This window comes from Acomys russatus, chromosome 4, assembly GCF_903995435.1.
Source record: "Acomys russatus chromosome 4, mAcoRus1.1, whole genome shotgun sequence".
Lineage (NCBI taxonomy): Eukaryota > Metazoa > Chordata > Mammalia > Rodentia > Muridae > Acomys > Acomys russatus.
The window spans coordinates 3797115-3809362 of NC_067140.1; the positions used below are offsets into that span (position 1 = coordinate 3797115).

At 44.7% G+C, this 12248-nt stretch overlaps 1 protein-coding gene across 3 annotated transcripts in view; it reads left to right on the plus strand.

Annotated features, from left to right (window-relative positions):
- Positions 1 to 368: 368 nt before the first annotated feature.
- Positions 369 to 12248, plus strand: part of Cbfa2t2 (CBFA2/RUNX1 partner transcriptional co-repressor 2) — a 96646-nt gene continuing 84766 nt past the window's right edge. For all 3 annotated transcript variants that reach the window (XM_051143555.1, XM_051143556.1, XM_051143557.1), the window contains exon 1: positions 369 to 520. In XM_051143555.1, coding sequence (XP_050999512.1) covers positions 487 to 520 — 34 coding nt within the window. In that variant the 5' untranslated portion in view covers positions 369 to 486. The remainder of the gene's footprint in view (positions 521 to 12248) is intronic.

Sequence of the window (12248 nt, forward strand, 5' to 3'; positions counted from 1 at the left end):
TGCCACCCAGTGCAACCTTAAAGACTTAGCCGGTATCGGAAGCGTCCCTCCCCGAAGCCCCGCCCCCGGGATCCGCCCCCGCGCCTCCGTCACCGCCCAGGCCACATCCGGAAGTCTGGCGCTCTGAGACGGGGGATTACGTGACAGCTGCTCGTGGCGCGCGGGAGGCGGGTCTGAAGTGCAGCCCGCTTCAGGATAGGACACAGCCTGGCGCGGAAGGGGCGGGGCCAGGTCAGGGGCGGTGCCTCGCGTGAGCGCCCTCGGGCCGGGCTTCCGCGTGCGTTGGTCGGCGAGCGGGAGCGCGCGGCGGGGGCGTGCCGGGGCCGTCTGGGGGCGGGGCGGCGCGCGGCCTAACGGCGGCGGCGGCGGTGGCGGCGGCGGCGCTGGTGCGGGCTAGTTCGGCGGGTGCAGGTCCCGGCCTGCGCCTGCGGAAAACTCGGGCGGAGGGTCGGAGCGGGCGGTGCTCGCGACAGGCTGCGCTTCGCCATGGTGGGCGTCCCTGGAGCGGCCGCCTTCCAGCGTAAGTGGGGCGGGAAGGCGGGCGGCGGAGGGGTGTGTGTTGAAGGGCCTGCTGCTCCGTAGGCGCGAGGCTCCGCAGAGGCCCCCGGCGGGAGGCCCCGGCAGGGAAACTGAGGCCGGGAGTCGGGTGCTGGATCCAAGGTCATGCGGCTCCCCGGGCCTTCGCGGGCCCTCGGGGCCACCCCGGCCCTTCCTGCGGGGCTCAGGGATCCCGGGGCTAAGCGGGACTGTGTGTGTGGAGCGGCCTTGGAGCCCAGGCCTGGCGGGCGCCCTATGGACTGGCCGCGAGAGAAGTATTGTTTGTTTTCGCGGCATCGGGGCTGAAAGTCCGGTCCCGGCAAACAGTAGGCACGCCGGATTTGGAGCGAAGAGTGGTAGATGTTGGAGGACACGGGGCTGGTATTCCGGAGGGCCCTGTTTCGTGCGGGTTCTGTGGTCGGACTGCTTGAGTTCATGTCCCGGGTCCCCCGTGTGCAGGCTGTGTGACCTTGGCGCTCCGGGAGTCTCAGTTGCTCTGTCTGAGAAATGGGTTGTGAGGAATGTTCCCTGAATTGCCCTTTAGTTAGGTTTAATGGGTCCAGTAGAAAGCCCTGAACACACAGTTGCACATCACACAAGTGTGAAAACTCGCTATCGTAATCGCAGTTTATTGATAATTATATGTGCTCCTTGGAAAAGTCCGAAACTGGGGTCTAGTTGTGTGTGTGCTCTTTTTTTTTTTTTTCAAGGATATTTTGTCTTTGCCTAGTCCTACTGTGTGCTTTTTTTTTTAAAGGATATCTTGTCTTTGCCTAGTCCTACTGTGTGATCCAGTTGTGTTTGTATTCTTAGCTTCATTTCACCAATCCATATTTCCGATGTTCTTCCTCGAATTGTAAGATTCTTGGAGGAGGGATGGTATCGTTTAATAAGACCGATAAAAATTTAATTGTCATTAAAATAGCAGTAATAGCTAACATTACTTGAGCACTAGGCATTTTGCACTCGATTCATTTAATATTTATTAAATCATCTCTTAAGTACAAAGTATCATTCTAGGCCCAGAGACTATGGCAACAAACTAGACAGACTGGATTCTGGATTTGAGTTTGAGAGAGGGGAGTCATGTAACCTGTTTTGTGGATATTTCCTTTCTTATGTCAGGTAACAATTTAAAAACAGGTATTTGAGGCACTTTTGAGGCAGGTGAAGTACATAATGAGACCCTGTCTCAAGCAAACAAAAGAGATAAAGAAAAACTAGACCTAGATATTTGGGTGTATTTATTGCTCAAGGATAAAATAAGGGATATTGAGAACTCTGTGTTCTACCTCCAGAGGGTTGTTCCTCAGCACTTAAAACTAAGGATTCATATAGTGTTTTTCTCGGGCACCCTTTCCACATTGGATCGAAGAGATACAAAATAGCTTTACCCAGTAATGCCTTCCTAGTTAAGTGTGCTGTTGCTGCTTGTGGAGGCAGACAGGTAACCCTTAGGATTGACAAAGATTTCATTATATTAGGAAAGAGGGAAAAACTTTTTATGTGAATTTAAATTCATGTACTTACAGCAGTGTTGGGAATTGGACTTAGGGTCCTGTGCTCTGTGCTGTACACTGAACTGTGTTCAGCCCTCTCCATCTTCAGACAGAGTCTTACTAAGTTGCCCAGGCAACTCCTAATTCATTCTCAGCTCCCAGTAGCTAAGAATACAGGACTGGGTCGGTCATTAGGTCCAGCTGAACTAACAAATTTTTATTTCCGTGTCTTTTATGTTTTCAGTTAAACATATTCCCAAAAAGTTGAGTATGATGAAATGTAATTCCAGAATTCAGGAGGCGGAGGCAGGAAGATGTGAATTTGAGGTCAGCCCAAGCTATGCAGGGGACTGTCTGGAAAAAACGACAAAAGCCAAGGAGTAGAGTTTTGGGGATTGTTAGGTAACTAAGTTTCTTTGTATAAGGTAGTCTGTAGTGGTTTAGTGTGCTTGTTTACTGTTCCTTAACTAATCTTTTAGGGTTGAGGATTGAACTGAGGGCCTATGTGCTAGGCAGACCATTTTCCCCCTCTCTGTATAGCCCTGTCCTAGAACTCACTCTATAGACCTGTCTGGCCTTGAACTCAGAGATCCGCCTACCTCTGCCTCCTGAATTCTGGGATTATAAGTGTGCACCACCACCTCTGGACTAGGCAGGTACTTATAACTCAAAACTACAACCACCCACCCCCTTCTCTCTTATTTCATGTGCATTGGTGTTTGCCTGTATGTATGTCTGTGTGAAGATGTCACATCCTCTGGAACTGGAGTTACAGACAGGTGTGAGGAGTTGCCATGTAGGTTCAGGGACTGGAACCTGGGGCCTCTGGAAGAGCAGCAATGCTATTAACTGCTGAACCATCTCTCCAGCCAACTTTCTCCTTTTCTTTAAAATTGCCTTGAGAAAAGCCTCTCTGGGCCTCCACCTTTTTTTTTTGTTTGTTTGTTTTTGTTTTTGTTCTGTTTCTTGTGTAACCCTAGAACTCAACCATATAGACCAGGCTGGCCTGGAACTCATAGAGTTCTACCTGACTGCCACCCAAATGGTAGGATCAAAGGCAAGCAACAAACACCATTCGAGGTTTGGCCTCTACTCTCTTCCCCCCCACCCCCCATTCCCGCACAGGTTTTTTTTTTTTTTGGTTTTTTGAGACAAGGTTTCTCTGTGTAGCCTTGGCTGTCATGGACTCACTTTGTAGACCAGGCTGACCTCGAACTCACAGTGATCCCTCTGTCTCTGCCTTCCAAGTGCTGGGATTAAAGGCGTGCGCCACCACTGCCTGGCTCCTAACTCTTTTAAAAGATATATATTTATCTTTGTGTGTGTATGAATAAATGCTTTATTTGCATATACACCTGCACGCCAGAAGAGTCACCATGTGATTGCTGGGAATTGGACTCAGGACTTCTGGAAGAGCAGCCAGTACTCTTCTGTTTTGTTGGGTTTTTATTTTTCTTCGAGACAGGGTTTCTCTGTCTAACAGCCCTAGGCTCTGTGGACCAGACTGGCCTCAAACTCACAGAGATCCACCTGCCTCTGCCTCCCAAGCGCTGGGATTAAAGATGTAAGGCTGCAGCCAGTGCTCTGAGCTACTAAACCCTCTCTCCAGCCCTGCCTGACCTCTAACTCTTAAACCTGCTTCAGGTGCTTGACTACTTAGAATTATAGGCATGCACTGCCATATCTTACTCTACTTTTTCTTTTAGTTCAGAAGAATTTAATAAATTACACAGAAATGAGGTGGTTTGAGTACTTTCTTTTTCTTTCTTTCATTAAGATAGGATCTTAATGATCACTGGCAATGATGGTGCATACCTTTATGCCCAACTCTCCAGAGCAGAGGCAGGGGGATCTCTGTGAGTCCAAGGCCAGCTGGCTCTGTAGAGTTCCAGGACAGCTAGGGCTACACAGAGAAACTCTATCTGGAAAAAAGCAAAACAAACCAAATGAGATTTGACTCTTGCTAGGGCATGTTGGACTGTGTCTGTAAAGTTGCTTTTTGGGAGGCTGAGGTAGGTGATTTTGAGGCCTGCCTGGGCTGTATAGTCCGATGAGAGCAAAAAAAAAAAAAAAAGAGAGAGAGAGAGAGAGAGGATTTTTGGTTCTCCCATCTATTTGCATTGCTACACTTTTTTTTTTTTTTTTTTTTTTTTTTTTTGGTTTTTCGAGACAGGGTTTCTCTGTGTAGCCTTGGCTGTCCTGGACTCACTTTGTAAACCAGGCTGGCCTCGAACTCACAGCGATCCGCCTGCCTCTGCCTCCCGAGTGCTGGGATTAAAGGCGTGCGCCACCACGCCCGGCTTGCATTGCTACACTTAAATGCAGAAGTCAAAGTAAAATTTTGAGTGACCAATGTAAAAATCTGAATTAAAACTTTTTTTAAATTTAATTTTAATTTATGTGTATTGGTGTGAGGGTGTCAGATCTTAGAGTTACAGACAGTTGTGAGCTGCCATATGGGTGCTGGGAATTAAACTCGGGTCCTTTGGAAGAGCAGGCAGTGCTCTTAACCACTGAGCCATCTCTCCAGCCCCAAATTCTGAATTTATAGCTCTGGAGTTGGCAGATTTTTAAATTAAATTAGTTGATGGCAACAGATATGTAATCTAACCTCTCCAGCAGCTCAAGTGAAACATTAGTATCTGGCATCTCTCTCTCTTTCTCTCTTTCTCTCTTTCTTTCACACACACACACACACACACACACACACACACACACACACGACAAACACACACTACTCTGACCTTTTCTCTTTTACAAATGTTGGCCTTGCTCTTTGTTAATTTTGATCGTCATGTAGAAGTACTGCCTGCTTTTAATTTTCAGAACCACATGAGAACAAACATTCACATAGCACAGATTTATTCATTTAGGTCTCATATCCCTAGAGCAACAATAAACACGCCCTCATTTTCCTGGAATTCACATCACTCCTGACCACTACCACCTCTATCCCATAAAAGCTAATATTCCCGTGGTATTTTTCTACACTATAAAAATGTGACAAGTTTTTCTTCAGTACTTTGTGTTTTTTTCTAGAGAAGTAATGTCAGCCATGAGGGAAGGTGACAGGCAGAAACAAATCATCCTTTTTTCTCCCCACTTTAGTTTCTTTTTTTATATTTTATTTTTTGGTTTTTCAAGACGGGGTTTTTCGGGGGCTGGAGAAATGGCTCAGAGGTTAAGAGCACCGGCTGCTCTTCCAAAGGTCCTGAGTTCAATTCCCAGAAACCACATGGTGGCTCACAGCCATCTATAATGTGATCTAATGCCCTCTTCTGCCCTGTAGGCAGAGCACTGCATATATTAAAACAAAACAAAACAACAACAACAACAAAAACGGGGTTTCTCTGTGTAACATCCTTGGCTGTCCTGGACTCACTTTGTAGACCAGGCTGGCCTCAAAGTCACAGAGATCTGCCTGCTCTGCCTCCAAGTACTGAGATCAAAGGGGTGAGCCACCATGCCCGGCCCTGCTTTTACTGTTATCTAGGTTGGTCAGCCTTAGGGATTACCATTTTGCATGCTCCCCACCCTCTCTCTCCCCTCCTTCTTCCCTCCCTCCTTTCCTACTTATCTGTTTTTTTGAGACAGGGTTTCTCTGTGTAGCCCTTGTGTCCTTGGAACTCACTCTGTACACCAGGCTGACTGAACTCAGAGATACCTCCTGAGAGCTAGGATTAAAGGTGTGTGCCACCACTGCCTTGCTTTTATTTTATTTTGGGTAACATTGGGGACTAAATCTAGGACCTTGTACATTCTGGGCAAGTACTTTATTACTGGGCTGCCTTGTGTTCCTTTTTCCTATTCTAAAAAGGTTTTGTTGTGGGGCTGGAGAGAGATATCAGCAATTAGGAACATTTGTTGCTCTGGCAGAGGATCTGGGTTTGGTTCCCAGCAGCCAACTTGGCAATTAACAATTGTTCTTAACTCTAGTGTCAGGGGGTCTGATGCACCCTTTTCTGGCTTTGGCAGACACTGCATGTGTGGTCCACAAACATACATGCCAGGCAAAATACCACAGCCAAGGCTAAACAGGAAAACCCTGCCTTGAAAACCTCCCCCCCCAAAAAAAATTTTTTTTTTAAATTTTATATACATTGGTGTTTTGCCCACAGGCATGTCTCTGAGGTTGCCAGATCCCCTGGAATTGGAGCTAGAGACAGTTGTGAGCTGCTATGTGGGTGCTGGGAATTGAGCCTGGGTTCTTTGGAAGAACAGCTAGTGCTTTCAACCACTGAGCTATCTCTCTAGCCCCACTATGTAACTTTTTTCTGTTCTTTCTTTTTCTTTTTCTTTTTCTTTTTTCTTTTCTTTTTTTTTTTTTTTGGTTTTTGAGACAGGGTTTCACTGTGTTGCGTTGGCTGTTGTTCTGGACTCACTTTGTAGACCAGGCTGGTCTTGAACTCACAGAGATCCGCTTGCCTCTGCTTCCCAGGTGCTGGGGTTAAAGGCTCACACCTTTAATTCCAGCACTCTGGAGGCAGAGGCAGGCGGTTCTCTGTGAGTTCAAGGCTAGCCTGGTCTACAAAGGGAGTCCAGGACAGCCAAGGCTAACACAGAGAGACCCTGTCTCGAAAAACCAATAAATAAGTAAATAAATAAATAAATAAAAATAAAATAAAATAAAGACACATTCTTATAGCCCAGACTGGCTTTGAATTTCCTATCCTCTGAAGATAGTCTTGAACTCCTGAACCTTCTGCTTTAATGCTAGCATGATAGGAGTGTGCCAAAATGCTGCCACACCCAATTTAGAGCTGCCAGTATTTGATTGTGGACTGGGATAGGGACAGGGGAGAAAGTCAAGGTAATACTTGATTATTAATTAGGTTACTAATTTGATACTTGGGGAACTTGATTATGCATGGGTAGGAGCCCCAGATAAGTTTCAGATGGATTGAGTGTTGGGATTTGAGGAAAGTGCCACCACACTCAGCTCAGTCTATATTAAATTAGTTAATTAAAAATTTTCTAGGGTCTGGTGACGTGAATGAGTTGGTAGAATACATGCCTTATATACATTATGTTTTGGTATTGTTCTCCAGCACTTTGTAAATCAGGCAAAAATTCCTAGTTACTTGTAAGCACAGCCTAGGAACTGGAGGGGAAGATCAGAAGTTCAAGGCTAGTTTTATTTCACTATATATCAAGATTGTGACCAGCTTGAGATACATGAGACTCCATTTCAACAAAAGTAAAAACAAACAGAGAAAACCCTGTCTCCGGAAAAAAAAAAAAAAAAAAAAAAAAAAAAAAACCAAACAAAACAAACAAACAAAAAGTAAAAACAAAAGCTCCCCACCCACAAAGAAAGTTAGCGCTGAGGAAGCAGCTCAGAAACTCTGTATCAAAACAAAAAAAAAAAAAAAAAAAAAAAAAAAAAAAAAAAAAAAAAAAAAAAAAAAGAGCTGGAGACATGGCTCAGAGGTTCAGAGCACTGGCTGTTCTTCCAAAGGTCCCGAGTTCAATACCCAGCAACCACATAGTGGCTCATAACCATCTATAATGAGATCTGATGCCCTCTTTCTGGCGAGTAGGTATACATGCAGGCAGCACATTGTATATATAATAGTGAATAAATGAATATTAAAAAAAAAAAAGAAAAGAAAAGAAAAAGAAAAAGTTTTAGATTGGCTGTGGTGGTGCACACCTTTAATGTCAACACTTAGAAGGCAGAGGCAGGCAGATCTATCTCTGTGAGTTTGAGGACAGCGTGGTCTACAAAGAGAGTTCCAGGACAGCCAAGACTGTACAGAAAAACCCTGACTTGAAAACCTAAAGAATAAAATAAGAATAAAAAATAAATAAAATAAAATGATCATAGCTTTCATTTCGGAGAAACCTGCAAATGTTCTGTAATAAAGTAGAAGCCCTGTGTGGTGTGTACGCCTTTAATCCCAGCTGGGTGAAGGTGGCATATGCCTGTGGTCCTATCACTTATGAGGCAGAGGCAGGCAGATCTCTGAGTTCGAGGCCGCCTGGTCTACAGAGCGAATCCAGGACAGCCAGGGCTACACAGAGAAACCCTGCCATGAAAATAAAATAAATATTAAAAAAAAAAAAAAAAAAAAGATAGCTATGTGGTTGACTGCTTCATGAATTTACCAAGCAACATTTCCATCTTTCTTTCTTAGAGAAACTTTGTCCTATTTTGGAGTTATTTGCATCTAGTTGAATGATTTTTTTTATCCTTGGTTTTCATCAGTAGTGGAAAAAGTAAATAAAGAACCTATGAAGTTCTGTAAGTAGATACAGCTAATATGAAGTATAAATAAGCCCTTTTCAGCCATTTGACACAGGAAGAAAGGTGTCAAGTAGGGATGTCTTGCCAGAGGCTGGAAAGATATCTCAGCAGTCAAGGGCTTGGCTTGTTGGTTTTCTAGAGGACATGAGTTTGGTTCTTAGCACCCATATCTGAGGTTAACAACCACCTTTAAGCTGGGCATTGTGGCCCGCCTTTAATCCCAGCAGGGGCACAGAGGCAGGTGGATTGCTGTGAGGCCAGCCTGTGAGTCCAGGACAGCCAAGGCTACACAGAGAAACCCTGCCTTGGGAAAACAAACAAAGAAAACGCCCCCCCCCCCAAAAAAAGACAAAGAAGCATTTCTTTAGGTGCAGGCTGCAGAGGACGTCCATACCTATCTGCCCCACCGGTGCACAATAGCACCCCGCACTAGTAAGTGCGCTGAACGAACTGCTGAGTTTTCTTTCTAGGACTTGCCTCCCTATTTGATTTTGAATTTTTGGATGTTGCATGTTTAGAAATCTACATTGCCACCTCATATGCAGCTTTGTGACTTTATATATGGAATGTGACAGTTTAATACACCAGTGGCTGTGGCATGAAATCATCTATCATTTTATGAGCTTTTAATTTGCACAAGAATTAAGTAATTGGTTGGGTAGAGTGGTGCTTTAATCTCAGCACTCTAATCCCATAATTGCAGCTTTTGGGAGGCAGAGGCAGGTAGGTGTCTCCAAATTCAGGGGCAGTCTGGTCTATATAATGAATCACAGGAAGCTAAGACTGCATAGTGAGCTGCCCCACATGGGTGCTGGGAACCGAACTTGGGTCCTCTTGAAGAGCAATAGTAATTGCTGGTAACTGCTGAGTCATTTCTCCAGCCTCTAAATTTGCCAGTATTGATGTGTCTTTTTGTTGTTGTTTGTTTTGTTTTGGTTTTTCCAGACAGGATTTCTCTGTGTAGCCTTGGCTGTCCTGGACTCACTTTATAGACCAGGCTGGCCTTGGACTCTGCCTCCCGAGTGCTGGGATTAAAGGTGAGCACCACCAGGCCCAACTACATTTATTTAAATTGGGTGTGCATGCCACATGTGGAGAACAGCTCTTGTGAGTCAGTTGTCTTCTTCCATGTGAGTCCAGGGGATTGGATTCAAGTTATCAGGCTTGATGACAGGCACTTCTACTTGCTGGGTCATCTTGCTTACTCTATGCCTGTCCTTTTTTTTTTTTTTTTTGAGACAGGGTTTCTCTGTGGAGCCATGGCTGTCCTGGAACTGACTGTGCAGACCAGGCTGGCCTCAAACTCATCTGTCTCTTGAGACCTGGGATTACAGGTGTTCACCACCACTGCTCAACTGCCCAGCTTTTGCCTCACTTTTAAAGATAATTCTGGTTTTGTTGTTGTTTTTTAAAGATTTATTTATTTTTATTTATTGCGTGAGTGCTCTATCTGCAGAAGAGGGCATCAGATTATATTATAGACGGTTATGAGCCACCATGTGGTTGCTGGGAATTGAACTCAGGACCTCTGGAAAAACAGGCGGTGCTCTTAACCACTGAGCCATCTCTCCAGCCCTTTTTGTTTTTTTTTTTAAAGACAGGGTTTCTCTGTGTAGCCTTGGCTGTCCTGGACTCACTTTGTAGACCAGGCTGGCCTTGAACTCACAGAGATCCTCCTGCTTCTTCCTCCCAGGTGCTGGGATTAAACGCCTGCGCCACCACTGCCTGGCCACGATTCTGCCTTTTATTTTTGTTTATTTACTTGTTTTTATACTGGAACTGTGTACTGAGTCCTGGAACTCGCTTTGTAGACTGCTAGCCTTGAATTCAGAGATCCACCAGCCTTTGCCTCTGGAGTGCTGAGATTAAAGGCCTGCATCACTATGCCCGGCCCATTATTTATTTGTTTGTTTGTTTTGTTTTTCTGAGACAGGGTTTCTCTGTGTAGCCTTGGCTGTCCTGGACTCACTTTGTAGACCAGGGTGTCCTTCAGCTCGCAGAGATCTGCCTGCCTCTGCCTCCCGAGTGCTGGGATTACAGGGTGTGCCACCATGCCGGGCTCTTACTTATTTTTAAACAATGTCTGAGTATATTGTCCAGACTGCCTCAGATGCTTGCTATGTAAATCAGTCTGGCCACCAAAAGTCAAGATAGGTAAATAAATAAAACTCTGATCTGTGTCTCTAGCAGTTATCAACTTGGATATTATTGTTACACTTTGAGATTATAGTATTTTATTTTTTCCAGACAGGGTTTCTCTGTGTAGCCTTGGCTGTCCTAGACTCACTTTTTAGACCAGGCTGGCCTTGAACTCACAGTGATCCGCCTCTCTCTGCCTCCCAAGTGCTGGGATTAAAGGCGTGCGCCTTTAGTATTTTTATTTGAGAGGTACAAAGTTTATTTTAGTGATGATTTTGGTCTTTGTGTGGACACAAATGGAAATACTGACTTGGGCTTGGTGTCTTCACAGCTAGCACTGTTCTGATTGTGTGGAAGGAGGCACTGAGCCAGGTGCTGTACTTCACCTGCGCCATATGTGGGAGCAGGTGGGCAGATCCGCTGTCATCAGGAAAACACAGCTGCTGAGACTTAGAAGAGCTAATTGGTTGCTTTCTCAGCTCTTCCTAGTCACATATACCTGAATTCATTTTTACCCCCGCAAATATATTGATTCTAGTTAGGACATTAGCAGCATAAATGAACAAAAGTAAAAAGATGTGAGGACATATGTGTTACGACATTGTTTGCTGTGCTTGCTGGCTTGAAACTAATACTGTCCTGTCTCATCATCTTAAATTCTTGAATTGCAGGGATATGTTACCACACCCTGCCCTGTGTTTTTTGATTGTTACTGAGAAAGATATTTTAAGGGTTAACTTATCTATTTGTATTTGACTTTGTATGTGTATGTTCATGTGTATGCTTATGTCTTTGGAGACTAGAGATTAACCTTAAATGTCCTTCCTCAGGAAGAGCCATTCATTTGATTTTTTAAAAAAAATATTTTTATTTAGTTTTAATTTATGTGCATTGGTGTGAGGGTGTCAGATCTTGGAATTACAGACAGTTGTGAGCTGCCATGTGGGTGCTGGGAATTGAACTCAGGACCTTTGGAAGAGCAGGCAGTGCTCTTAACCACTGAGCCATCTCTCCAGCCCCATTCATTTGATTTTTGAGAGTCTCCTCACTGATAAGCTAGGCTGGCTGCTCTTCAAATCCCAGGAATCTGACTGTGCCCATCTTCTCATCACACACGAGCCTTTTATGTTGGTGTTAAACGTCAAACTTGATCTCCCCCCCACCCCACTCCCCACCCCCACCCCCGTGGTAGGGGAGGAGTTTAGACAGGGTTGTGTAACAGTGCTGGGAGCAAAGACATGAGCCGCCATGCCCTGTTTAAAGCTTTCTTCTTTTAGTTTTTGTTTTCTTTGAGACAGGGTTTCTCTGTGTAGCCCTGGCTGCCCTAGAACTTACTTTGTAGATCAGGCTGGTCTGGAACTCACAAAGATCCATCTCTGCCATTATTATTATTATTATTATCATTATCAATCATTATTATTATTATTATTATTATTATTATTATTATTATTAAGACAGGGCTTCTCTGTGTGTATCCTCAGGCTGTCTTAGACTCACATGTAGACCAGGCTGACCTTGAACTCACAGGAATTCACCTGCCTGTGCCTTGTGAGTGCTGGAATTAAAGGTGAACGCCACCATGCCCAGCCTTTATTCTTTTTTAACATGGAGTAATATGGATGAATGAAAGGTTTGGGGTAGGGGGCTGGAGAGATGACTTAGAGGTTAAGAGCACTGGCTGTTTTTCCAGAGGTCCTGAGTTCAATTCCCAGCAATCACATGGTGGCTCACAACCATCTATGAACTAATCTGATGCTCTTTTCTGACATGCAGATGTATACGCATATAGAACATTCATAGACATTAAATAAATAAATAAATATTTA